Raw genomic sequence first — 27368 nt, forward strand, 5'->3', positions numbered from 1 at the left:
CTTCTCCCTCTGGCACCCCTATAATTTGGATATTGGAATGGTTCAGGTTGTCCCAGAGAATCCTCAGTCTCTCTTCATATTTTTTTTGGATTCTTGTTTATTCATTCTGATCCAGTTGGATGTTTATTTCTTTCTTTTGTTCCAAATTGTTGCATTTAATCCTGGTTTTCTTCTTGTCACTGTTGGTTTCCTGAATATTTGCTTTATTTCATTTTAGGTATCTTTCATTCGTTCTTTCATTTTTCGACCAAGCTCAATCAGTTCTGTGAGCATTTTGATTACCAGGGCTTTAAATTTTCTATCAGTTAGGTTGGCAATGTCCTTATTGGTTAGTTCTGAGGTTTTTCTGTGTTCTTTCGCTTGGGCCATATTTTTTTGTGTTGGTGCACCTGCTAAGTTGTAAGGGGCGGGGCCTTCAGTATTCAACAAGGCAGGGCAACCCTGTTTGCTCTATTGCCAGTGTGGGAGGGGTCAGAGAGGGAATAATGCAGCTCGACTTCTTGTCTCTAGTACACTTTCCAACAGACTTCCGTGTCAGACTGGAAGTATCTCCCACTGCAGCAACACCGGCCGTAGCCCACAGTCAGCTACCAGTCCCAGTTTTCCCCTTAAGTTAGCCCCTCCCATGTAGCTCTGCTGAGCTTGGCAGTCAGCCCCGCCCCACAGACACCTTGCCTTGGTTTTTCTGAGTTGGCCTGTATGTTCTGCCTTACCGATCTGGTTATTCTGGTTGATTTTTTCTTAATTCTTTGGTTGTTGGAGTTCCATCCAGTTTGATTTTCTGGCATTTTTGGTTGTTTATTGATTTTACATTGGTTGTTATCCTCCTTTTGGTTGTTCAGGGACGCGAAGGGTTTTTACCTATGCCTCCATCTTGGCTGGAAATCCCTCACCTTCCATTTTAATTGACAGTCTTGCTGTATAGCATAGTGTTGGTTGTAAGCCTTTGCTTTTCAGTACTTGGAATATTTCTTGCCATTCCCTTCTGGCTTGTAGTGTTTCTGTTTAGAAATCAGTGATACCCTTATTGGAGCTCTCTTGTATGTTACTACCTGTTTCTCCTTTACTGCCTTTAAGATGATCTCTTTGTCTTTAAATTTGCCATTTTATTTTTTATTTATTTTTTTAAAATATTTTATTTATTTGTCTTTAGAGAGGAAGGAAAGGAGAGAAGGAGAGAAATATCAATGTATGGTTGCTTCTTGTGAGTCCCCTGCTGGGAACTGGCCTGCAACTCAGGCATGTGGCCTGACTGGGAATCGAACCGCGATCGTGTGGTTCGCAGGCCTGTGTGCAATCCACTGAGCTACACCAGCCAGGCCCAAATTTGCCATTTTAATTATGATGTGTTTTGGAGTGGGCCTCTTTGGGTTCATCTCAGTTGCAATCCTATGCTTCCTGGACTTGTGTGACTTTTTTCTTATCAAGTTAGGGAAATTTTATGTCATAACTTTTTCAAACAGGTTTTCTATCCATTTCTCCTCTCTTCTCCTTCTGGTTTCCCTATGATATGGATATTATTATGTTTCATGTTGTCCTGTAGCTCCCTTAAACCTTCTTTATTCTTTTTGAGTCTGTTTGTCTTTTCTTGCTCTTTCTGGGATTTTTTTTCTACCTTATCATCCAGCTCCCTGATTCTGTCCTCTGCTTCATCTAGCCTGATTTTCATTTCTTCTACTGTGTTTTTCAGTTCAGAAATTGTATTCTTCATTTCCTCCTGGTCCTCATTGATAGTTTCTATGTCTTTTTCATGCTGATATAGTTCGCCATAAGTTCCTTGTAGCTTCCCTGGAGTTTTTTGTAGTTCTCACTGAGCTCCATGAGTGTCTTTATAACCATTATTTTGAACTCAAAATGTCTGATCGTTTGGTTATATCAAGTTCATTTAGCATTGTATCTGGGGATTCCTCCTTTCTTTTGTTCTGGGGTTTCCTCTATCTGGGGATTCCTGAGTAGATGCAGGAATAGTATTTGACAAAGTTTAATATTTCTTCATGTTAGAAACTACTAACTAACTAGGAATAAAAGGGAACTTTTTACCTGGATCAAGCACTTCTATGAAAAAAACCTATCCCATCATCATACTTATTAATGGAAATTTGAACACCTTTTTCCTAAGATGAGAAAGAAATTAGAGATATTCATTCTTATCACTTCCATTCAATATCATAGTGGAATTCCTAGCCACTGCAGTGGAGGAAGAAAAGGTAATATAAATATAAGGCTCACAGATTGAGAAGGAAGTAATAAAGTTCTGTATTCTCAGATGTTTTCTATGTAGAAAATCCCAAGGAATCTACAGAAAGATTTCTAAAATGAATATAGGCATTTAGCAATGTCACACAATAGAAGGTCAGTAAACAATTTTTGTATATACTACATGAATATTTGGAACTATAACATTTTTATAGTGCTATTTACAAATGCATCAAAACACAAGAAAGACTTAGATATAGCCCTGGCTGGTGTAGCTCGGTGGATTGAGCAGCAGCCTGTGAGACAAAGGGCTGTCAGTTTGATTCCCAGTCAGCGCACATGCCTGGGTTGCTGTCCAGGTCCCTGGTAGGGGGCACTCGAGAGGCAACTACACATTAGTGTTTCTCTTCCTCTCTTTTTCTCTCCCTTCCCCTCTCTAACAATAAATAAGTAAAATCTTAAAAAAAAGAAAGACTTAGATATCAGTCTGACAAAATATATGTGTGATTAATATGCTAAAAACTGTGAAACAGTGATCAAAGAAATCAAAGAAGACCCAAATAAAAGAGATATAAAGTGTGGAGGGGAAGACTCAATATAGGAAACATACCAAATTTTTTTCCAAATACTATCACAATCAAAATCCTAACAGGATTTTGTTTTATGTGTTGACAAATGGTTCTAAATTTAAACCTATAGGTAGGAGAACTAGAATAATCAAAACAGTTTTGAAAAAGCACAAAATTGGAGCATATATACTACTGAGTTTCCAGGTTTAATGTGAACTACAATATTCAAAGTAATGTCGTATTGGTGAACAATAGACACATAGACCAGTGGAACAGAATAACAAGTCCATAAGTAGAGCCACACATTTATGATGAATTTTGACAAAGATTCAAAGCAATTCAATGGAGAAAGGGAGGGACTCTCCCTTGGAACAGCCGTAAGACATTTTATTTCAATGGTTAATTAGCCATTGAAATAATGGTTACCATTCTTAAAATGAAATAACCATTTTCCCTTCTTTTCTGTGGTAAGGTGCTCTAGCTACTCCCTGCTCTTGGCCAATACACACAACACCCTCAGCCAACTCCTTTGTGCACATACTTTTAAATCAGTCCCTTAGGCTTAATTCTCAGACCATTAACAACACATTGTTTTTCTTGAAAATACTAAGTCAGTACAGAATGCTACCAGCCTCACTGCATGTTTGCTAGATTGAATGCTAAATTGCCCCACCAGTAAGATTTTGCTATTTTAATAGTTATGTAAATAGAAATGCAGGATTACTTCAGTTTATATTTCTTTGGTTGCTAATAAGGATGAAGTGTTTTTCAAGGATTTTTTTCCATCATAATCCTTGCTCTTTCATTTATTTGGGTATTGATGGTATTTAAAATGAATTTAAAATGAGTATTTTTATCTTGTATGTCTTTGTAGATGTTGACATTCATTTTTATGGGTATGACTTTGAATGGTATTTTGAAGAAATGATATAAATGTTTCTGTTTTCTAGCTGGCTTAGGTGAATTCCGAATTCGTGACCTGAATGATGAAATTAACAAATTGCTAAGAGAGAAAGGACACTGGGAGGTCCGGATAAAGGAGCTGGGCGGTCCTGATTATGTAGTAAGTAAGCAGCTTACTTATCCCCAGTGGCTGTTAGGCGTAAGCTTGTAAGCTTTGGGGCAGGCTGGGTGGGTCTTACCTAGGAGCCTGCATCTCTCAGCCCATGCCTATTAGAGGGCAGTCACTCAAGAAATGAAAGAAGGCTTGAAGAAGTCCCTGTTGCAGGCAGACAGGAAACCATGAAAAGTGTAGGTCAAATAATGCTTAAAAGCTCTATAGTACAGGTCTTAGAGCAGATAGGGCACAGGCATTTACCAGTCACATGTTCCTAAGTAAGCCACTTAATCTCTCTGGGTCTCGCTCCTTGGGAATTAGGGCAACCATTGTTGGATTTTTACTTGAGGGGGCTGTGGAACATTCCATTTTTTCCTTTCTTTGGACTCTTAAAAATGCAGTACTCTTAAACAGTGGCTTTCAAGCTTTTAGGACCATGAGTCGTTATAAATATGTGCACACATTTGTGTATACACACACACTTTATATCACAACCCAGTGAACACAAAAATGTGCTGAAGAAATACTTAGTATGTGTTTATGCACTTTGTTATTTTCTATTCTGTTCTATTTTGATTAAAAAAATTGATGATTGTGACCCACTTAATTGATTTCATGTCTTGCTACTGGTTTCAACTTTGAAAAATATTGTTCCCAGAGCTTGTGAAAAGATCTGCCTCAGATCATTTGAACCAGTAGTATCTAATTAGTGGGCTATATATACTATGTAAGAAATACATGACAGTCTTTCTACATCACGGTATTTTCACATTTGTGAAGATCTAATGCAGCCATAATTTGCACTTTAGTACCTGGAATGTAAATGAAGCATTTCTTCTTCCCATAGCAAAAAGAAAGGCATTCACATTTCTTGAACATCTGTTGTGTTCTAGGCAATGCATTAGGAACTTTCATTCAACTTCTTTACCAGGTCTGTTATGATGTATTTTGTTTCCTGTCAGACTTTATTAAAGTAATGCAGAAATTTACCAGTCCTCATAGAAAATGTCAGAAGCATTACAAAATTAAAATATAATTCTTAAGTTCACCATTCAAAAGCAACATTGTTTTTATATATTTCCTTTCAGAATTTTTTAATGCTTAAGAATTTTGTTTTCATTTATTATGTATAAAACTAATAAATTTATGCCCTGGCTGAGTGGGTTGGGTGTCATCCCACAAGCCAAAAGGTCGTGGGTTCAATTCCTGGTCAGGGCATGTGCCTGGTTTAGAGGGCCAGATACCCAGTTGGGGGCATTGAAGAGGCAATGGATTAATGTTTCTCTCACACATTCATGTTCTCTCCCTCTTTCTCCCTCCTTTCTCCTCTCTCTAAAAATAAATAAAAATTTTTAAAAAGGTGATACATTTAGAGCTTCATTTTTTTTTTAAGATTTGATTTATTTATCTTTAGAGGGGTAGGGAAGGAGAGAAGGAGAGAAATATCAATGTATGGTTGCTTCTTGTGAGTCCCCTGCTGGGAACTGGCCTGCAGCCCAGGCATGTGCCCTGACTGGTAATCAAACCGTGATTGTGTGGTTCGCAGGCCCTAGAGCTTCAGTTTTATAAGATGAAAAGACTTATGATGATGGATGGTGTTGATGGTTACATGACATTATAAATATACGTATTACCATTTTTATGTACATATAAGAATGGTTAAGACTTCTGGCCAAGACGAATGGGTAGGTAGACACACTTTCCCTCCTTGCACAACCAGAAGGACAAGAACAAATTGATAAAAAAACAAAAAAAAAAACAAAAAAAAAAGCAGGCCTTGGCTGGTGTAGCTCAGTGGATTGAACTCGGGCCTGCGAACCAAACAACCATGGTTTGAGTCCTGGTCAGGGCATGTGCCTGGGTTGCAGGCCAGTTCCCAGTGGGTGCCGTATGAGAGGCAACCATACATTGATATCTCTCCCCCTCTCTCCTTCCCTTCCCCTCTAAAGATAATTAAATAAAATCTTTTTTAAAAAGAGGCAGAACTGCCAGAAAATCAAACTGTATGGAAGCCTGACAACCAAGGAGTTAAAGAAGAAACATTCATTCAGACTGGTAGGAGGGGCAGAGATGGGCAGCTGAGGCAGAGAGGATGTGTGGCTAGGCGGCAGCTGGAGGACCAGGTGGGCAATACATGTGGTGGACTCGGTAGCCCCACATTTCCATACAGATAAACTGGAAAGAAAAACTGGGGAGCAAAGCAAACCGCATAACTCAGGGTTCCAGTATGGAGAAAAAAAGCCTCAAAACCTTTGCCTATAAAAATCTGTGGGGGTTGCAGTGGCAAGAGAAACTCCCACATTCATAGCAGAGTTCGTTGGAGAGATTTGCAGGATTCTAATATGTACACAAACCCACCCATCTGGGAATCAGCACCAGTACGGCCCAATTTGCTTATGGGTACCGGGAGAAGTGACTAAAAGCCAGCCCAGAGCTGAGCAAGTAGCATTGTTCCCTCTCTGACTGCTCCCTCACACATAGCACCACAACACAGGGATGTGGTTGTCCCACCTTGGTGAATACTTAAGGCTCTGCCCCTTACTACTGGTGGGCCGAGCAGGTGGGCTGAAAAAAAGAAATGTGGTACAAATGACAGAACAGATCAAAGCTCCAAAAATAGAGATAAGTGATAGATAGCCAACCTATCAGATGCAAAGTTCAAAACCCTGGTAATCAGGATGCTCACAGCAATGGTTGAGTATGGCTGCAAAATGGAGGAAAAAGTGAAGGCTATGCAAAATGAAATAAAGAAAAATATACAGGGAACGAACAATGAAGGAAAGAAAACTGGGTGCAGAAGGAATAAATAAACGTTCATCCAGAACAGAATGAAGAAACAAGAATCCAACAAGAGGAGAGGCTTAGGAACTTCCTGGACAACTTTAAACTTTCCAACATCCAAATCATAGGGGTACTGGAAGGAGAAGAAGAAGAGCAAGAAATGGAAAACTTATTTGAAAAAATAATAAAGGAGAACTTCCCCAATCTAGCAAAGGAAACAGACTTCCAAGAAGTTTGGGAAGCTCAGAGCATCCCAAAGAAGTTGGACCCAAGGAGGAACACACCAAGGCATGTCGTAATTAGAATGCCCAGGATTAAAGAGAAGGAGATAATCTTAAAAACAGCAAGGGAATGGAAAGAGTTACCTACAAATGAGTTCCCCTCAGACTGTCAGCTGATTTCTTAAAAGAAACCTTGTAGGCAAAAAGGGGTTGGAAAGGAGTATTCAAAGTCATGAAAGGCAAGTACCTACATCCAAGATTACTCTATCCAGCGAAGTTTTCATTTAGAATGGAAGGGCAGATGAAGTGCTTTACCCAGATAATGTAAAGTTAAAGGAGTTCATCATCACCAAGTCCTTATTATATGAAATGTTAGAGGGGCTTATGTTAGAAAAAGATGATCAAAACTGTGAATAAGAAAATGGCATCAAACCCACAACTATGAACAATTGAACCTTCAAAAACTAAACAAACACCTGGCTGGCATAGCTCAGTGGATTGAGCTCGGGCCTGTGAACCACACGATCGTGGTTCGATTCCCAGTCAGGCCACATGCCTGGGTTGCAGGCCAATTTCCAGCAGGGGACTCACGAGAGGCAACCATATATTTATATTTCTCTCCTTCTCTCCTTCCCTTCCCCTCTAAAGATAAATAAATAAAATATAAAAAAAAAACTAAACAAACAAGTAGAACAGGAATAGAATCACAGAAATGGAGGTAGCATTGTGATTTATCGATGGGAAGGGGGAGGGGAAAAGGGAGGGGAATAAGAAGTGTAAATGGTAGGCACAAAATAGGCAGAGCTTAGTAACAGTATAGGAGATGGAGAAACCAAAGAACTTACATATATGACTCATGGACATGAACTAAGGAGGGGAATGCTTGTGGTAGTGCAGTGCAGAGGGGATTTAAGGGGAGAAAAAAACGGGACAACTGTAATAGTATAATGAATGGAATATATTTTTTAAAAAAAGAATGATTAAGTTGGTAAATTTTGTGATACGTGTATTGTACCACAATAAAAAAAGAAAATACATTATCATCAAGTTCATAGAAGTATAAAGAAGCTGAACAACATTTGGTTACAGTCCCATTACCTGCTCAGTACTTTAATATTTTCTTCTATTGTTTTTCTATGAATGCCATAATTGAGATCATACTCTCTATATGTACAATTTTGGTTCCAGGTTTTGTTCTTTTCAAAATGGTGACTTTGTTGATATTAATAGTGTATATACTTTTCTGCAAAAAATATAAAGAAGTATATAAAAATTGTAAAGTTTAAAAAATTTATACATATAGGATATATTGCATATTTTCCTTCCATGCAGAAATAACTATTACCATTTTCTAGAATTTTTCTGTGCATATTATGCTTATATTTACAGAAATTGATTCACATTTAACCATTGTGAATCAAATGTACTCTGTTTGTATAATAGTGTATCGGGAGCAGATTTTCATACAAATAAATAATCATTTGTATCATCATTTTAAAAAGCATTTTTGAGCTAACAGAAAGTTGGAAAAATATACAGCAAATTCTTATATACCCCTTAGGCACATTTACCAGTTTTTTTTAACATTTTTATTTATTGATTTTAGAGAGAGAAAGAGAAATATTGATTTGTATTCCACTTATTTATGCATTCATTGGTTGCCCTGACCAGAGATCAAACCTACAACCTTGGTAGATAGGGATGATGCTCTAACCAACTGAGCTGACTGGCCAGGGCCAGCTTTATGATTTTCTATGTGTACCTTGAGATTTATTTTTCTGAACCATTTGAAGCTTAACTAAATGACACTCCTTTATACCTAATACTTATGTGTGTTCTCTTATATAACCATGGTAGAGTTACCAAGTTTGACATTTAACTCTGATGCAATCATTTTATCTAATCTATGTGGCTGATTCATTGATTGTCCCAATAATGTCCTATGTAGCATTTCCCCCTCTAGTATGGGGCCTAACCCAAAGTCACTTAATGCATGTAGTTGTTGACATCATTTTAATGAATTGAACTGCATTTTCTGGATATTTCATTTGTCTTCTACTTGTTATTTAGGTGGTTTGCAAATTTTTTTAAGCTTTTGTCACTTAACATCATATCATAAGCATTTTCAAAGTCAATATAAGAGCCATCATTGTTAAAAAAAAGAATAAAAGAACCATCATTGATAAGGTATAGTATATATTCTGTCATGAGTTTGCTATAATTTACTTAAATCATCCTCCTACTTTTAGGTGTTTAGGTTGATTTTTAAGGAATAAAGAGGTACGTAAATATTTTTCTGTGTACATAAATATTTTTCATGTTAAAGATTATCTTAAAATATATTTACAAACATGGAAATAGTGGGTTTAAGGATTAGATTCATAATTCTTTTTTTCTTCCCAATAAGAAAGTTGGCCCTAAAATGCTGGATCATGAAGGAAAAGAAGTCCCAGGAAATCGGGGCTACAAATACTTTGGAGCAGCGAAAGATTTGCCTGGTGTTAGAGAGTTATTTGAAAAAGAACGTGAGTAATTAATGTTTGAATGGGTTTTAGCTTCAATTTTTTTTAAACATTATGCATAGGCTTTTATTTGTTACCATTAAATGTCTGAATTTTAAATAGATACTTGGACTGGGGCTTCATTTCCAGCAGCTTGTTCAACTTTAGTACTTGTCTTGCTTACAGGAGTTTTTCTAAAATTACTACCTTCACCATGAAGCTCCATGAGTTTTCCCAATTCAAACTTGGGCTTCTTCAGTTTTTTCACTTTTCTTCAAGAGACATCATGGAGTGGATAAATAGATCGGCAAGCTTTTCTCTGCCTTTCTGGTGCTATCTGGAGTCAATTTATTGACTGCCTCTTTCAAGTCATTTATCTGTACTCCTGGGTCAAGATTTCCTTCATCTTCCAGATTTGGCAGACTGTTGATACTGAGCCTAAGAGGTCTCCTGAACCTGACTGCTACGTTTTTTAGTAAATCCAATACAGAATAGATGAAGCAAATAACAGTCAGTAGTCTTCATGGCAACGTGAGCTTCAGTCATGGGCTACTATTTTTTTAACATGAAACATTTTGTCATGGGTTGGGATCAATGCTGTGAAGATTAAGCAGGCAGTTTTTGCCCTTAACACCCTCAGTAATTAGCTTGAATTTTCTAAATGCAACTTCCATCATTCTCAGAATAGTTAGGCTCGTTTCAAAAACATGATCCTTGAGACCATCAGGTGCAATTTTGGTTCCTTGAATTCTTGTGACTTGTGTCTTTCTAATATTTCTTATATTCAATATAGCTGGTGTTTTCACATCATACAAGTCTTTCTTAGAAAATGGAACAACCACTTTCTTCTTGGCTCCCTTTTTGCTGCTTTTTGTAAGGTGTTTGTTCTTATTGACCATCCTTCCAGAACTTCTTTGCATTTACAAGTTGGCTGGCACAAGAAGCTGAGCTTTTGACCTATCTTGGCTTTCAAGATGCCCTCCTCACTAAGCTTAATCATTTCTAGCTTTTGATTTAAAGTGAGAGACATGCAATTCTTTCTTTCACTTCAACACTTAGAGGCCATTGTTGGGTTGTTATTGGCCTGATTTCAATATTGTTTTGTCTCGAGGAACAGGGAGGCCCAAAGAGAAGGAGAGAGTTGGGGAATGGCTGGTTGGTGAAGTAGTGACAACACACATACATTTATCTATTATTTCCATGTTATATGGGTGGGTATGGTTTGTAGCAGCCCAAAACAATTACAATAGTGACATCAAAGATCAGTGATCACTATAACAAATATAGGAATGAAAATGTTTTAAGTAATACTTGGAGAATTACCAAAATGTCACAAAGACACAAAGTGAACTAATGCTATTGCAAAAGTGGGGCCTGTTGCCCTGGTCAGGTGGTTCAGCTATAAGCATTGTCCTGTACAGCAAAAAGTTGCAGGTTCTATCCCCAGTCAAGGCACATACCTAGGTTTTGAGTTTGATCCCTGCCTGGTCGGGGCGCAAATGGGAGGGATCTTTGTTTCTCTTTCTCTTCTTTTCTGTCTCTAAAATCAATAAACATATCCTGGAGTGAGGATTTAAAAAAAAAAGTGTCACTGGGAGACTTGCTTGAAGCAGAGTTGCCACAAACCTTCAATTTTTAAAAAAATGCAGTATTTGTGAAGCACACTTAAGTGAATTCCAATGAAATGTGTTAAGCCTGTATTTTAGAAAAGTAGTCTAAACACTTTATAGAAAAAGTGTGAAATGCAGAGAAGAATGATACTGGTGTTCTCAGGACTGTTGGCATTCTATTCCTTCTAGTCAGTTTTTCTATTTGTTTAAAATTTTATTTTATTATTATTATTATTATTTAATATTTTATTTATCTTTAGAGGGGAAGGGAAGGAGAGAAAGAGAGAAATATCAATGTATGGTTGCTTCTTGTGAGTCCCCTGCTGGGAACTGGCCTACAGCCCAGGCATGTGGCCTGACTGGGAATCGAACCGCGATCGTGTGGTTCACAGGCCTGCGCTCAATCCACTGAGCTACACCAGCCAGGGCTATTTGTTTAAAATTTGAATTCTACCTTTATTAAACTCTCTTTATTTTAAAATTCATTATGCCAAAACTGCTTTTGCATATGTCATGAACATTGCTTAAATAAAGTTCAGAATTTAAATATCCTGTCATTCATTATAAAAGTAATGCAATTTTATACAGAGAATTTGTAAAACACCAAAAATCAGCGGGGGGAAAGCCTGCATTTTTACAACTTGTACATGGCGATTGTTAATGTGTCAGGGCATGTTTCTATTTTTTTAAGAGTTGCAGTGGAGGAAGGGGCTCCTAAATTTAGGTTATGTTAAATGTATTACTTTTTTGGCATTTATATTTTTATAAGTTAATTTTCATTTATTCTAGTCATAAATACTTTTTAAATAAGAAAATGCTTAAGTTAGTCTTGATGAGTATATTTTAACTAGCAGTATAGTCCTTATAACCCCTTCTCCCCCTAATCTCAGTGCCTCTGCCAGAGAAAAATGTTAACCATTATTATCTATTTGGTATGTTCCCTTCCAGGCCTTTTACATGCACTTCCATGGTTATTTCTTCAGTTAAATTTCATCAGTAAAGGTGACAGGTGGCTCAACTACAATTTACTTTTGGCATAAAGCCTTAATTTATTGGCTCACATCACTGAAAAGCCCTTAAGTCAGGGGTGTCAAACTCATTTTCATTGGGGAGGGGGTTGCACATCAGTCTCATGGTTGCCTTCAAAGGGCTGAATGTAATTTTAGGACTGTATAAATATAACTACTCCTTACGCGAGAGCTTGGTGCTGCCGCTGGGTAGAAACAAGGTACCAGACCAGATAAAACAAGGTGGAGGGCCAGATTCGGCCCGTGGGCCTTGTGTTTATCACCTGTGCCCTAGGTAGTTGACCTTTAGGAATGGCTGATTCCCATTTCTTCATGTTGCAGTGCTCTGAGCCAGCCAGGTTTTAGTCCTGTACGCTGTCCTGCATGCAGTCAGCATGGTGACCACCACTCATGACACCTGGACTGAGAGTGGTGGACAGGTGGACAGAGTTGCCATTACCTACATTAGGGCGATAGTTGGTGGCCTGACAAAATACAGTGGCTCTCTCATACCTGTTGTGGTATGATATCCATTGATATGTTCCCACAGTTCTACTTAGAACTCTATTAATGGATGGGAAGTATTAAAGAATATCATGAAATGGACTAACATTACTTAATGAAACCATTCCTGCTTTGGTAGACTCCTAGTTATTTCCAGATTTTCATAATTATAATATTTTTACTGATTTGGTGGTTGAAGATATACTACCTTTATTTTATATTTCTTTTATTACTGATAAAATTCATAATTTAATTCAATTACAAATTTAAAATTTTATACTTATGAATTTTTTCTTCTTCAATTATCAGCCTTTATTCTTTTTAAAAAAAAGGATTTTATTTCTTTATTTTTAGAGAAGGGGGAAGAGAGGGAGAGAAACATGGATGTATGAGAGAAACATCCATCGGTTGCCTCTCACGTGCCCCTAACTGGGGACCTGGCCCACAACCAAGGCATGTGCCCTGACCAGGAATTGAACTGGTGACCTTTCAGTTTGCAGGATGACATCCAACCCACTGAGTCACATCAGTTGGCATCAGCTTATATTCTTTGACCTATCTGTTGGGTTGTCATTTCTCTTTTGATTTTCCAGAATTACTTACATATTCTGAATATTTATATATTTATATATTTTCTTGTGGTGTAAGAGCCTATGTAGGAAATAGTGCCAGGTGTCCTCAGTCACCACACAATTAAAGCATCTTGCCAACAGCATATACCATCTTGGCAATTGAAATACTCTGTAAAATAAGAAGTTCCACAAATCAAAGGAACCTGGATACCAAAGTGATTAAAGAAAAGTACTTCAAAACATTTTCATTGACTTTCTCCAGGTTCTGGTTTATCCTTTTGAATTTTGTACATTATCTTGTGAGGTATAAGTTGAAACAGAAACCCAGCCAAACAAAACAAGAAACAAAGGGCCTTATGAACTATCAGGGATTTCCATGTTAAATCTGAAATTTTGTATAATTGTCCAACATACAGTTCCAAGCATTTTGAAATGGTTCTTGTAGAGGATTCTCAGGTAAAAGTAAATTAACATACTCCATAGCCAAGGATGCTGAACTAAAGATACTGACACTTTTATTTGTTGCCACTTTTAAAATCTCTGTACACGGCCTTATCATTCCATGAGCCTCTCTTGCAGTCCCTTCTCCTGGATGCTTGCATGGATACTACCATCTATTTCATATTTTCATGAGCACATATATCTGACAGGCACATGTGCCTGTGTAACATTGTGCAGGAAGAAGAATTGAGTGTGATAATGATGGGAACTTCAGCTAAGTTTGTGCTTTTTCTTTTAGCTCTTCCTCCTCCAAGAAAAACACGTGCTGAGCTCATGAAGGCAATAGATTTTGAATACTACGGTTACCTTGATGAGGATGATGGTGTTATTGTGCCTTTGGAACAGGAATATGAAAAGAAACGTAGGTGTACAGGCATTTCATTTCATTATAGGTGGCATCTGGTTTCCATTCTTTGTTTTGAAACTGGCTTTTTAAATACTTGTTTTTTTTGTCAGAAAGGAGTTTTCTTTGTTGCTAATGGTCTTCAGAGGAAATGATCTGCAAATGACTTAACCTCCAGTAATTGTGAGGCAATTAGCATGGTGCTGGGCCAGAAGGAGCATGTTGGGGAAGCTACAGAGTGGCATCCGACCTGGTCCCTTCCACCTGGGTTTTCCATCTAGATTCCTTCCGAGACTGGCCTTTCTTGAAATCATGAAATAGTGCCCACTTAAGGAGATTTAGAACTGTTTTAAACACAGCTAATGGTTTGTCTGTGTAGAGCAGGATGGGTCTCTTTCTGAGAGCTTCCTCCATGCAAGAACTATGCTGTACCTTTTATAGACATTCTTTTGAAGTGTTATAACAACTCTGGAGAATAAGTTAGTGCTGCTCCCCATGAGGTTCATTGAGCTAGGGCTTTGGAAGCAGGTGGTCAGGAGTTGGAGCTCTGCCAGCATGGTGTACAACTGCATCTCTTTTTGTGTGGGCATGTCAGGAAGCCACCCAGATTGAGCTGGGGAGGATATGAGGATGTTCCCTAAAACTCTGCTTTGTAGTGACAAAGCCAAAGCAGTTGTGAGACTAGATTGCCACTCACATCTTATTCTCTCACCAGGGCAGAACGAAGGATGTCCCTTTCCTGAGGGAACATCTTGGCCTTGCCCTGCATAGTATTTAAAGCTTATTCATAGCCCAAAGTAACACCTGCTGTTCCTTGTCTTTAGTCAGAGCCAAATTGGTGGAAAAGTGGAAAGTAGAGAGAGAGGCTCGGCTGGCAAGAGGAGAAAAGGAAGAGGAGGAAGAAGAGGAGGAAGAGATTAACATCTATGCTGTTACCGAGGAGGAGGTACTGGGGGCAATGAGGGTCTCCCTGGTGCTCACTAATTTTGGCTCTGAGCTGTGAAGCCTGGACCTTTTGGGAAGGGTTTCAGTGCAGTCAAGTTCAGCTACTGCCTTTTGCCTTGCTTGATACCTCCTGGTAGGAACTACAAAGTGATCTGTTGGTTTCTTCTTGGAGACATTTGGGAGAGGCTATGCTGTGAACTGAGTCCAGCTGCCACTATTGGGCTTTGGACCCTTTGGTGGGCACTGTGATATGAAGCTGAGGCCAGCTACCAGTTGTGTTAGGCTTATGGCACTTATTTGAAGCTGTGTTTCAAGCTGCAGCTGGCCACTGTTTATGCCAACCTTGGAGCCACCTTATAGATGTTACATTGCAAGTTGTTGAGACTGCTTATGCCTGGCCTGGGGCAGTTTACATAGAGGTACAAGGCATGCTGAGGCCAGCTGCTGCTTCTCTGGGGTTTGTATACCTTTCAGACATTTTAGGAAAGTCTGCTTGTGTGGAGCAGCTGCTAGAAGCTCAGGCCCAGTGATTGAGTTGAGTGGGGTGGAGTCTCAGGAAATCATCAGGGCAGGGAGAACCTTGTTAGTCAAGTTAATAGAGATCTCAGATTCAGTGCCCAACTGCTCTTGCTGACTGGGTGGGAGGAGGGCTCAACAATTGCAAAAGGAAGGAACAGTGGAACAGTGCCACCTGCCAACACTTCTGTCCCGACTCCTGCCCCACAAGCACTTGTCCTGAATCTCATCAATTTAGTTTCTCACACATGTATCTGGCACGTTTTGAGCTGCCGCCCCAGTGCTGGAGCCCAGAACAAATGTGTTTGTGAGTCCAGAGCAAATGAGTTTGATTCTGTGTTGCCAGCAGCCGTCTGTCTCACTTGGATGCATTCTCTGCTTGTTGCCACAGCTTGGCACTGGTGCTCTGGGCTGGGGATTCTGGTGTGGGGATAGGGCCCCTTGTTCCTCAGAGGGGACCTCTGCAACAGAAATATCCCTCCCAATTCTTAATTGCCATACTGTGAGTGTGAGGCCTGTCCATTTAGCATCTCTGCCCCTCCTACCAGTCTCCACATGACTTCTTCTCTATAGATTAGTTATAGAACTTTTGTTCAGGTGGTCTTTAGGTGGTTCTCATGACAGTAATTTTGTAATTTAGTTTTTATTTTTGTGTGGTTGTGGGAGGAGGACAGCACAGGGTTTACCTACTCCACCATTTTTTGTTAACCATCACCCGAGGACATTTTTTCATTCCTTTTAGAGAAAGAGGAAGGGAAAGAGGGTTTAGAGTAAGGGGAAGAAAGGGAGAAAGAGAGGGAGAGAAACATCAATTAGTTGCCTTTTGTACATGCCCCAACTGGGAACCGAACCCACAACCTAGGCGTGTGTCCTGACCAGGAATTGAACTCATGACCTTTTTGGTCTATGTGATGATGTTCTAAACAAGTGACCCACACTGGCCAGGGACCCACTCCACCATTTTGTCTGTACTTTAATTAAAAAAAAAAAGGTAATATAGTCACAAGTCAAGAACCAAACAGTATATAAAGATAGTCAACAGAGGTTTTCTGCCCTCCATCAACCTAGTTCTCACTGCTGTCACTAGTTTCTATTCTTACTTTGCTAATACGAAAGTTAGCATAATGTACACAATGTTCTGTTAATTTTTGTACTTAATGATATCTTGGTGATGTTTCTGTATAAGTACAGAACTTCCTCATTCCTTTTCCCTCCTGTTAAGCAGCTGCAGAGTAGCATATATTATAGCACAAATAACATTTATTTCATGTAAATAAATAAATTCTCCTCCTATTTATGGACTTTTGGTTGTTCTCTGTTTCTAGTCTGATGAAGAAGGCAGCCAGGAGCATGGAGGGGAAGACGGGCAGCAGAAGTTCATCGCTCATGTCCCTGTACCATCACAGCAAGAGGTAGGGTAGAGGCTGTAAGCTACCCTTGCAGGTGGACCTTCCCAAGTGCCAGGGACCTCACTTCTAAAGAAGACTCCATTTAGTGCTCTACTGTTTTTTTTCCTTGTCTGTCCATTTGGGCAGCTCTGACTCCTGACTACATGACACTGTTCACTGTGCTCATAACAGGGTGTGGAATCCAGAGAAGGCAGGATTTCATCTGCTTTAAAGGAAATTGATGAACATTCTGTAGTTCACATGCTTCCAATGGGAAAGAAGGGTACCTTCACAACTGCTCTAGGTATTGAGCTGCTCAACGGCCACTCTCAGAGAGACTCCCTCTTACCTGGGGTTCGGCAGGGAAGAGAGGGCCTTATTGAAGAGTGTTGCATGAGCCCTTTACTCTTGTTATTCACAGATTGAGGAGGCACTTGTGCAGAGGAAGAAGATGGAACTCCTTCAGAAGTATGCGAGTGAGACTCTGCAGGCCCAGAGTGAAGAGGCCAAAAGACTCATGGGATATTAGGGCTGAGCGAGGGCTCTCCTTGGGGTCTGGAAATCTGTTGGGAGTTCTTCAGCCCCATTGGAACTTGCATTAACCCACTGGCTCTGCTGTCCTTGGACTGCAGACTGGTAGGCTAGTGCTGTGAGGCTTCCTGCTCTTTCTTACTGTTCATTTTTCTCTTACTTTTTGTTACCTCATCTGCTGGTCTCAGACAAGGGAGTTTGCCCCATCCTTCCCTAGCAGGTTTTCTACATGCCAGCAGTTCAGTTGTCACCTTTGTACAAATATTTTGATACTGTATGAACCCACTTATTTTTATCTTGAATGTGTAAAACAGGCTGTTAACTGGCTGCCTGTGTTTTATTTAGCTTTCTACTATCATTTGGTGGGGAGGGTGATTAATTACTACCATTAAAAAATACAGTTTTCCTAAAAAGACATTATTTGTAACTCCTCTTGAAAAGTGAAATGTGTCAATCCTGAGCTCACATCCCATATGTCAGTAGCCAGCCAGAGCTATATGTTTTGAGCCTGGCAGAGGTCTCTGTGGCCTACTCAGCCTGTGTGATTCCCTCCTGCCCAGATGGCAGGAAATTAAGTTTACTTCTGTTTTATGACTGGTTCTGTAGAGAGCTATTTTTATTAAAGCTTTTTTTATGAGAGAGACCTCCATATCTGTAGCTTCTTGTTCCCTGGGCTCCGTGTACTGAGATGATGGTTGCATTGGAACATGAGGTTTGGAATCACATCAGGGAAGAGTCCCAAAACACACAGCCCAGGTGTGGGAGGGCTGGGACTAGTTCCCAGCTCTGTCTGGGAGCTGAGCTCGGTGGGCAGAGCCATCCTTACTGTGCCCCCTGGCAACCTGTGTGAAAGTCACGTGTCCAGGAAGCACCAGTTGGATCCAAACCCACCATCCAAGCTGAGTCTTTTCTTTTCAGTGGGGAGAAATGACACTGTAACCTCTAGGACAGTGGCAGGGGGCCTCCCCATTCTCAGAGGGGTCCTGGGAATGTCTGGGAGTATTAGAACCAGGAAGTTGTCCTTTGGATCGGGGTCCTATCTGGGGCTGTTTGTGAACAGGAAGTCCTGGAGCTTGAAGAAACCCATTACACAACAGGGAGTTTGGTCGGGGATGCTCTGCCTGCCTGGAAGCAGCACAGTCTGGAAATGGCAGAGTGGTATGTGGCTATGGGTGGCAAGTGTCAGGGGGAATGCATTCAGGCCATGGGTGGTTCTGGGGGACCCTCTTGAAGGAGACTGAGAGCAGCAGGGAGCTGTCCAGAGGTCTGAGCAAGTGGGTGACCTGGTTAGTTGTGACGTACAGTCAGGTGTGGAGATTGGAGGCATGAGTCAGGTCAGGCAGAGGCTTGGTGGAGTGGGGAGGAGCTGCATGGAGGTGACAGGAGACCTGTGAGGATGAGGAGAGGGGACATAACTGGGCAGGGATACCCTGTGTCCTGGCTTCTCTGAAGGAAGTTCTGATGATCCCCAACCCCTAGCCAAGCTCCTGGGCAAATGTGAGCAGGGTGCTGAGAGGGGTTGAGATTGGAGCTCTGGGAGTGGAGCCCTGGTGGCAGAACAGATCAGAGCTCTGGGACCCAGCACCCAGGCCAGGCCTGGTCTGAGAGCTGGATGGCTCAGGAGTGAATTCAGTGGGGGCTTAGAGCAGGGATTCTCTGGATCCCTGATCTGTTTCCCTGTTTTAAAGTCTATGACTGGACCTGTGGGTTTTCCCCAGAGTCTGGGTAGTCCCTGGTGTGGGCAGAGGAAAGGTAGGGCCTTTGGGACAGCCTGGCTCACATCAGAGCCTCTGGGATGGATATGTGGTACCCAGCTCAGATGGACCCAGTTATGGGTTTTTCTTTCAAGGGGTACATGTGGGTTTGGGGCTGCCTTGTATTTGATGAGAGCAGAAAATTCAAGCAGGTATTTCTTCTCTATGGGAAAGGTGGTTGGCAAGTGTCTGGAGTGTGGTGGCCCATCTGGAATTTCCAGGGCTCCTGGCCTTCCTCATTCAATCAGTGGAATTCAGCAGCTTTCTCAACCACCTGGGACAGAGACAAAAACAGGAGCCCCCTGTCCTGCTCTGGCCCTTCAGTTTACAAAGATCCTGCCACTCAGGATGTCATCGTGGCTTCCCTGGGTGCACACAGAACAGGAATTAGTGTCCCACATCTGAGGGAACTGAGGCCCTTGTTATAGGGCCTCAGTTCCAGCACCTGACCCAGCATTTGGTGTTTTTTCTGATAGAGATTGTACCCAACTCTAGGCCTCTTCTTGTCCCGCAGGTACTGGCTACTTGTCTGCCAGAGACCCCAGAAATGAGATCTCTGTAGGGCTCCCATCCCAGCCATCGAACAGCAGGAACATCTGAGTTAGCTTGGTGGGTAGGATCACTGGTGGTGATGTGGTCACTTAGGCGAAGCTCATTGTTCAGAGGTAACTGAACAAGTGTCAGGATTCTTTGATCAAACCTGTTTCACGGTTTGCATTAGCTTTGGTTCTGTACAGTTTCCAAAATGTCATCTTTGCATGTATACATTTCCATGGACTTCTCACCGCTTTTCTTAACCCACTGGTCCACCTATGAATTTAAAACATCAATATTCCTCTTGTTTTAAGATTTGTCGTACTAGCCCCATCCAGATGTTAGACTGCCCTTTTTCCCCTATACACTTAACCTCTTGCACTCTTCCTCCTGACTTCACATGTTCCTCCTGCTTTGGGCAATTGATAAACAAGGAAGAGATTAAAACCTTTTTCTTTTCTCTATACCCTGGGCTACTGCAAGAAGGACAGGCCTGCCATGGAGAAGCAAAGGGCTGGTTTTGTTGCCTGATCCACTGCTTCACCCTATTCTCATCTTATTGCTTTCTCCCAAAGCCCTAAGAGAGGATGGGGTAGAGTTCTCACCCCTGCTCACATTAATGCAGCAGGATCCCACCTGGTGTCATCAGGCCTATTCTAACTCCTAGCAGTCACTACCTAGCTAGTGTCACAGGCCCATGCCCATTGGGAGACTAGAATTGGCCCCCTGGCCCTCAGGCATTTTCACATCTTCTTTCCCGCTTTAAATGCCCCACCCCCGCCTCACCTGCAGCACACCACCCCCCTGCAAAAAAAAAAAAAAGAAACAAACAAACAAACAAATCATGGAGGTAATGTCTTCTGTAGAGCTGACCCTGCACTGGGTACTTTTCTGAAAGTCACCAATCCTGTGTTTCTACCTTATTAAGATGAGTGGGGAAGGCAGATCAGGTCTCTCTGGCTGGGGCCATGTAGGATTCTGTGAAAACCGTTGTGGAAGGAACAAATTTTTCGCTACCCTCAAGATTCTTCTGGGTGGTCTAATAATCAAATAGACATGAGGCAGCAACATAAAATGACCAAATTTAATACATACATATGTATAGGAACCTTGCATACATGATAGAGGGACCGCATATGCCGGAGAGGTTTAGAGAACAAAAGGAGATATGAGTATATAAGGCATCCTGAGCTAAGGATAAAGTAAGGTGCTTTGGGAGCTTCAGTGGGTCATTGTAGGATGATAAAAAGAACAGATATTTAGTAAACAAAAGTTTACCCTGATCTACAGATGGGTCAAAAGAATTTATGTCTGATAATCTCTTATGGGCAAGGCCCCTGTTTCAAGTTTTAGGTAGTTAAAAGAAGGGGCAGAAGTGTCTGAACCTAACGCTAAAATTTTTGCTCAAAGTAATTGAATACAACTAAGTCACATCTTGGGGTGGATCATTCTGAACCCCCTACACTGGCAAATTTGAAGGGTTGGGAAATAAGGAGAGGGGCTTCGTGGTAGGTGACCAGATGATTTGGGGGCAAGAAGAGGTAAGGCAGGCCTTGAATGTGTTGGTGTTTTGGAGGGTCTGGGCTTGTCACTGAAGTGTGAGCATGGGGATAGCCAGGTAAGAGCAATTCTAGCAGGCCCATTTGGTGGGAGGATATGGAACCAACTAGAAGTTGAGAAGGGAGGAAGCCAGGGCAGTCCTCGGGATGGGGGGTGGAGGAGTACTGCTCTGGTTCTGAGGGTAGCAGTGGGGGTGGGAAGGCACCATGGAGTTGTGAGAGGTTTAAGTAGGGGTGCTGAGAGCCAGATAACCCCATATTTTCAGTCAGCCTCAAGTGTGAGGTGGTTACCATCAACAGAAACAGGGAGGGCTGGTGTTCATTAGGCTTGTGTTTATGACATTTTGGATTTCTAGGATGGGAGAGTGGGATGGCTGCAGTTTTGGGAACCACCAGGTCAGCCAAGGACTGCCTGGGAGGGAGGCTTCCCAGACCTCAGCCAGCATTAGCCCAGGGCACCTAAGCCTACAACTGCTATGGCATATTGCTTTGTTGCTGCTTTTAATTATCTAATATTAAAATATTAATCAAGTACTCTTATTAAGAATACAGATATGTTTGGTGTTTGGCCTTCTTCATGGTGTTTTTCACCTTTTTTCCTAACTGGGGACACATTATGAGTACTAGTCTGGGCACTGCCAAATTAAAAAAAAATGTGGATGCTATTGCTAGAGGCTATAATAATGGTGACTGTAGAAATAAAGAAAAAGGTGAGAAAATAAAGACAGAGGGAAGGAAAGGAGAGTGGGAGAAAGGAAGGAGGAGAAAGATGGCACTTGTCTCTAACCACTGGAGTTCTAATCAACAGAACATTGTGGTTACATCACAAACTACAGATGTTACAGCCAGGATAGTGCCATCTGTGTGGCAATAGCACAAACAGTTTAAATTCACTCTGCCTACCAGCCAGTAGCTTTAAGAATATTAAATTCTTGATACATTATTTAAAAATTGAAATGTGTGTTATTTCAAACTTTGGGCATTAAGTGAGACATCACAAATATTTTGAATCACTATTTGAAACAGACGGTAATTCAATTTCACTGTGCTATTCAGGAATTTACTAGTAAAAGAGGGAATGTAGGGTTTTTTTAGAAACAGTTTTACTGAGGTATAATTTGCATACCATAAAATTCACTTATTCTAAATATACAATATAAGGATTCTGATAGATGTCCTGAGTCATACAACACCTATGACAGTCCCGTTTTAGAATGTTTCCATCACCCCACAAATACAAGTGGTGGCTGGTCTCTGGCAAAATTCATGCCAAGACCAAATTGCACTAGGCCATCCCAAACTAATGCCACGCAAGGCCAATGTGAAGGCCAGTTTCCTTCTTCCTTACCTCATGACTCCAGTTAGTGACAACTTGGTTCATTCTGGCTCCTAGACTCATTTTCCCCTTCCCTCTCTTCACCTTGTACTTTGGGTATACACTCTGAGCTGGAGGCAGATGTTGTCTGGATTCTGGGTTTTGACTGCCCCACCTTCCCAGAGCCGACACCATCCATCTCATCTGCTACTCCTTTCAAATGGACACTTTCCTGCTGCTCCAGCTGTCTGCTCCTGTCTGACATACTGAAGGTGAATTGCTTTTCCCAGAACTGCTTTTCCATGGCACTTTGGGGTTACCTGTCTAGTACTGTTGAATATTTCCCATAGCAGTGGGATTCAAACTCTTCCAGAACAAATAACTTCCACCTTTACCAGGCATGGGTCTACTTTTGCCTCCTCCTCCAGTCTCTTCCCCACTTGGCCAGTAAAACTGGTGAGAGTACTGGTCCTGGTGAACTTGCTTTCAATGGTCTCCTTAAGCTACAAGGAGACCCCTCCTCCCTTTCCTACTGGGGAGGGTATTGATTCTTGTCTACTTTGTTCACTGATGTATTCCAAGACCGTAGAACAATTCCTGATTTATTGTTTGGTTAGTGCCCCCTAGCAGGCATTAATCAAACAATGAATTAAATAGAATTGGAGTGCTGTAGCCCTCTTGTAAGGGTGCTGCATAAAGAGGGCAGGAGTGTTTTCAGTTCCCTTCCATTTTGATAGCTGGAAAGCCCCTTGGGAAATAGGTTCTATTTGATCTATTTTAAGTTTATTATAGGTGTTTGAATATCATTTTTTCTGAGGCTCCCTGATTTACTGGGCCATCTTGGGAACTGATCTGTCCTACAGAACGGCGCACAAGCAGTTCTCCCTTATTTCTCTGCTCAGGCCAATCTTTGATGCTTTTCATCTGGGTTAGTTTCCCCAACTGGACCCACAACACCAACTGAACCAGCCTATTCTGAGACATTTGGGTAGCTGCTTCAATTGCTAGGCTCCCTTTTGGGGTTGTGATCTCCCAACTCCTCTTTCTGGCTTAGCGTTCTGCCAAATAGGGCCCCTTAAATTCTCCTCTCCATGGAGTCCTGGGAGGCCATGTTGAGCAACAGCTTTCAGGTGCCTCTTCATAAAGATTGTGGCATTCTCCCCAGTTTTAACTTCTGACCTCACTATAGACTTCCTTTTTCCTTACAGTGTGCCACCAGGCCTTTCCTTTCTTTAGTGTGAGAAAATGTCAACTATCACAAACTTTTAGAGGGATTCTGCATCGTTGGCCCTGTTAGTGAGAGCACTAAGGTGACACTGCTCTGGTCGTCCCCTTCTCCAATGATCCACTCTAGACGAGGACATTCTGGGTCCAAGTACTGGGTTAACAGGCTCCTAGGCCTGCAGGCCCAGAGACCCAACCATTCCCACAAGCCTGCTTCTGACTGTGGGTCTGGAAGAGCAGTATGTAGGCGAGCCCAGGCAGGTTGGCCATGCTTGGGGAAGGGGGAGGCGGCACTGGAAGGGGTAGGCAGCACCTGGGGTCCGGGATGGAGAGCAGCTTAGTTGAAGAAGGGTCTGAGGTGGGCAGTGGTTTTGGGGCAGTACAGAGGCCGGAAGAAATAAGCGGAAGGGGCGAGGCGAGTACTGGGGGTGGTGCTGAGGAAGAATAGGAATGTGGGCAGTGCTAAACGATGTGTGTGGGGCGGAGTCGAGTTGTGGGCGGTACTACGGGCGGTTCCTAGGGTGGAATTGGGCGGGGGAGATGCTGTGGGCGGGACTTACTGGGGACTGGAGGGTTGGACTGGTCTGGCGCGGAACTGAGGGCCCCTGGCGAGTTTCGCGGAGGGCTGGACAGTGAAGTCAGGGCGGAGCCCAGGCAAAGAGCTTCAGGGTGTCCCGAGGAGGGGCGGAGGACCTGCAGGGGTTGAGCCAAGGCCGACGACCGGTGGCGCTGCAGCTTCAGGTGTTCGGGAGGCTCCACGTCGCCTGGCGGCTGCGGCTCCCAAGAGCTCAGGCGGTTCCCAGCGCCCGGAGCCGGCCTGCGGTTCCCGCAAAGACATGGCTGGTCCAGGTCCGGGAGACCCAGACGAGCATTACGATTTCCTGTTCAAACTGGTGCTCGTGGGCGACGCGAGCGTGGGCAAGACGTGCGTGGTGCAGCGCTTCAAGACCGGCGCTTTCTCGGAGCGCCAGAGCAGCACCATTGGCGTAGACTTTACCATGAAGACGCTGGAGATTCAGGGCAAGCGAGTCAAGGTGGGAGGCCCGGCCTGGGGACCTAGGGCCGGGGTGGCTGCTCTCTTTGGACACTGCGCAGCCCAAGCTCTGACGTGCACTAGGGGGTACCAGGGCCCCTGGAAGGATCTCGCTTAGCGGGGGCGGGGATTGTTCTGTTCCCTCCGTAGTTGAAGTCCAGGATTTTTCAGAGGTGTCTAGCAGACCCCTTTTGCTTTCCCTTTCCCTTCCTCCCGTCGGAGCAGGCCTGGGCCTTGGGATCTGAGCCAGGTTCAGTCTGCAAAGCGCCGGTCTTGAGTGTGTATGTGTATGTGTGGGCGCTTTGGAGGTGGTGAGGAGGCTCTGCTCTCTGTAGCTCATACCCTTTACTTTGCTCCCAGATAAGTGGAAGGCAGCCGAGCGCCTCAGAGTGCCGGAGATAGAGGGACGCCTGGCCGGCCGGACCCTTCCTCAAGCACGGCCCTCAGGTGGGGAACCCAGCCAGAAAAACCATCCGCCCCGCGACTGGGAGCGATCAGGAAGTAGTTGCTTCTAGGACCCGAGAGCCCAAACTTAAGTCAGAATTTCTGGTCTTGGCTACGCTTCTCTGCAGTGGTTTTGTGGACCTGGTGGTGGAACTTTTTCTAAGGCCAGCACTGGGTCCCATCCCCCAGCTGGAATTTGATAGAAACTGAAAATTTCACGGATACCGGAAGGTAGGGGAGACAACCGATCTTTTGGCAATGGCTCCGAATAGAAACAGCAGGATGTAGTTGCCACAGTGTTTTGGCAGTGGTTTGATAAATAATATTTGTGATTAATGAATCAGAATTTTTTAACCTGGGTGTGAGCTCTCTCTAACAGAGACCAACAATACCCGCACACAGTATTGGTTTTTTTCAGTAACTTTGCTTAACTGCATTGTACAGAAATCCTTTTCGTTCGTTTATGGTTTTGAGTTCACATGATCTCCAGGGCAACTCTTAAGAACACTGGGCAGGTGCAGTACAAGGCAAGCGTTGTCTCCGTGTTTTTAAGAAGGTGAGCCAGGGCAATTGGAGTTGTTGTAAGGCTTTGCCTCCTTGGTCTGCTGTAGCCTGCTCATAGTTGCCTTTGGCTGGGATACTTAGCTCTTTGTTCCTGCAGAAGTTGGATAATTTCTGTGTTGACTCCTGCCTCTTCATGGACAAAAAGTAAGCCAACAGTCTTTACATGACCACAGTGCATCTAGAGTAGATGAGATGGTAGAAGCAGAAACTACCTGGCTGAAGGTTTTTGTTTTTAAATAGTTTTTTTGGTTTCTGTGTGTTTTTGGTCTCCTTGGGGTAGAAAAAAGAGCAAGGTGTGGTAAGTAGCACTGAATCATTATTTGGAACCACCTCTTTTAGAACACATAGCCAGGGAGGGCTTGTGGGATGGGTGGAATAGTAATATCCATGGGCGAATTTCTTCCCTGTGATGATGTCAGAAGCTACAGGAATAGTGGAGTATAAAAATATAGGGATACTCAGCAGTGGCACTCTTGCAAGCTCAGCCTGTTTCCACTCCAGTGTTTGTGGTGGCCCATGCTGACAGTGGTCAAGGGGGGGGGGGTAGGGTGTTTCTGTTTATCTGATGAGATAACAACCTGTGCCCTTTTGAAGCCTAGGACATAATGTGTACCTGACTATAGGTTGTTATGGCAGGTTATGGCAGAGCAGGCAGTTCTTTTTTTTTTTTTAAATATAATTTTTATTTAATTCTTGTTCAAGTACAGGTTTCTGTCTTATATTCTTAACCCTGCCCGCCCCCCGCCCCATGCTCCCCGCCTCCCTCCCATTTCTGCTCCCCCACCCTTAGTTATTGTCCTTGTGTCCTTTATACTTGTTCATGTGAGTCCATTCCCTTTTCCCCTGTGATTCTCTCCCCTCTCCCCTCTGGGCCCTGTCAGCCTGTTCCATATTTGAGTGTCATTGGTCGTATTTTGCTTGCTTGTTTGGTTTGTTTAGATTCCTGTTAATGGTGATATCATATGGTATTTGTCTTTCACCGCCTGGCTTATTTCGCTCAGCATAATGCTTTCCAGTTCCATCCATGATGTTGCAAAGGGTAGTAGTTCCTTCTTCCTTTCTGCAGCATAGAATTCCATTGTGTAAATGTACCATAGCTTTTTGATCCAGTCATTTACCAATGGGCATCTAGGTTGCTTCCAACTCTTGGCTATCGTAAATTGTGCTGCTATGAACATCGGGGTGCATAGGTTCTTTTGGATTGGTGTTTCAGGGTTCTTAGGATATACTCCTAAGAGTGGAATTGCTGGGTCAAAAGGCACGTTCATTTTTAGTTTTCTTAGAAAATTCCATACTGTTTTCCATAGTGGTTGTACCAGTCTGCAATCCCACCAACAGTGAACTAGGGTCCCCTTTTCCCCACAACCTCTCCAGCACTTGTTGTTTGTTTCTTTGTTTATGATAGCCATTCTGACTGGTGTTAAGTGGTATCTCATTGTGGTTTTAATTTGCATCTCTCTGATAGCTAGCGATATCGAGCATCTTTTCATGTGTCTCTGGATCCTCTGTATGTCCTCCTTGGAGAAATGTCTGTTCAAGTCCTCTGCCCATTTTTTAATCGGGTTGCTTGTCTTCTTTGAGTGGAGTCGAGTGAGTTCTTTGTATATTTTGGAGATTAAACCTTTGTCTGAGGTATCATTGGCAAATATGTTTTCCCAAACAGTTGCTTCTCTTTTTATCTTGATACTGTTTTCCTTAG

The 27368-nt window shown here is 42.4% G+C and overlaps 2 protein-coding genes and 1 pseudogene across 5 annotated transcripts in view; 2 read left to right on the forward strand and 1 right to left on the reverse strand.

Moving 5' to 3' along the window:
• Positions 1-217: 217 nt before the first annotated feature.
• On the forward strand, positions 218-17881 carry ISY1 (ISY1 spliceosome associated protein; the record flags this gene model as incomplete). The annotated part of the gene is made up of 7 exons (XM_037045427.1): positions 218-265; positions 3716-3828; positions 9232-9349; positions 13758-13880; positions 14687-14808; positions 16649-16735; positions 17133-17881. Coding segments are annotated over 7 exons (719 nt in total), but the record flags the coding sequence as incomplete, so codon positions are not given.
• LOC118986454 (methylsterol monooxygenase 1-like) lies at positions 13046-13577 on the reverse strand (annotated as a pseudogene).
• A 6304-nt stretch (positions 17882-24185) lies between the features above and the next one.
• RAB43 (RAB43, member RAS oncogene family) overlaps positions 24186-27368 on the forward strand; it is a 56285-nt gene continuing 53102 nt past the window's right edge. For 2 of the 4 annotated variants that reach the window (XM_037045331.1, XM_037045328.1), the window contains exon 1: positions 24187-24662. In XM_037045331.1, the coding sequence (XP_036901226.1) occupies positions 24465-24662 (198 nt within the window). In that variant the 5' untranslated portion in view covers positions 24187-24464. Of the gene's footprint in view, positions 24663-27368 lie in introns of all 4 variants that reach the window. The other 2 variants (XM_037045327.1, XM_037045329.1) reach the window with 2 other exon arrangements.

The sequence above is a fragment of the Sturnira hondurensis genome, unplaced genomic scaffold, assembly GCF_014824575.4.
Source record: "Sturnira hondurensis isolate 20B ecotype Veracruz unplaced genomic scaffold, ASM1482457v3 Scaffold0004271, whole genome shotgun sequence".
Taxonomy (NCBI): Eukaryota; Metazoa; Chordata; class Mammalia; order Chiroptera; family Phyllostomidae; genus Sturnira; species Sturnira hondurensis.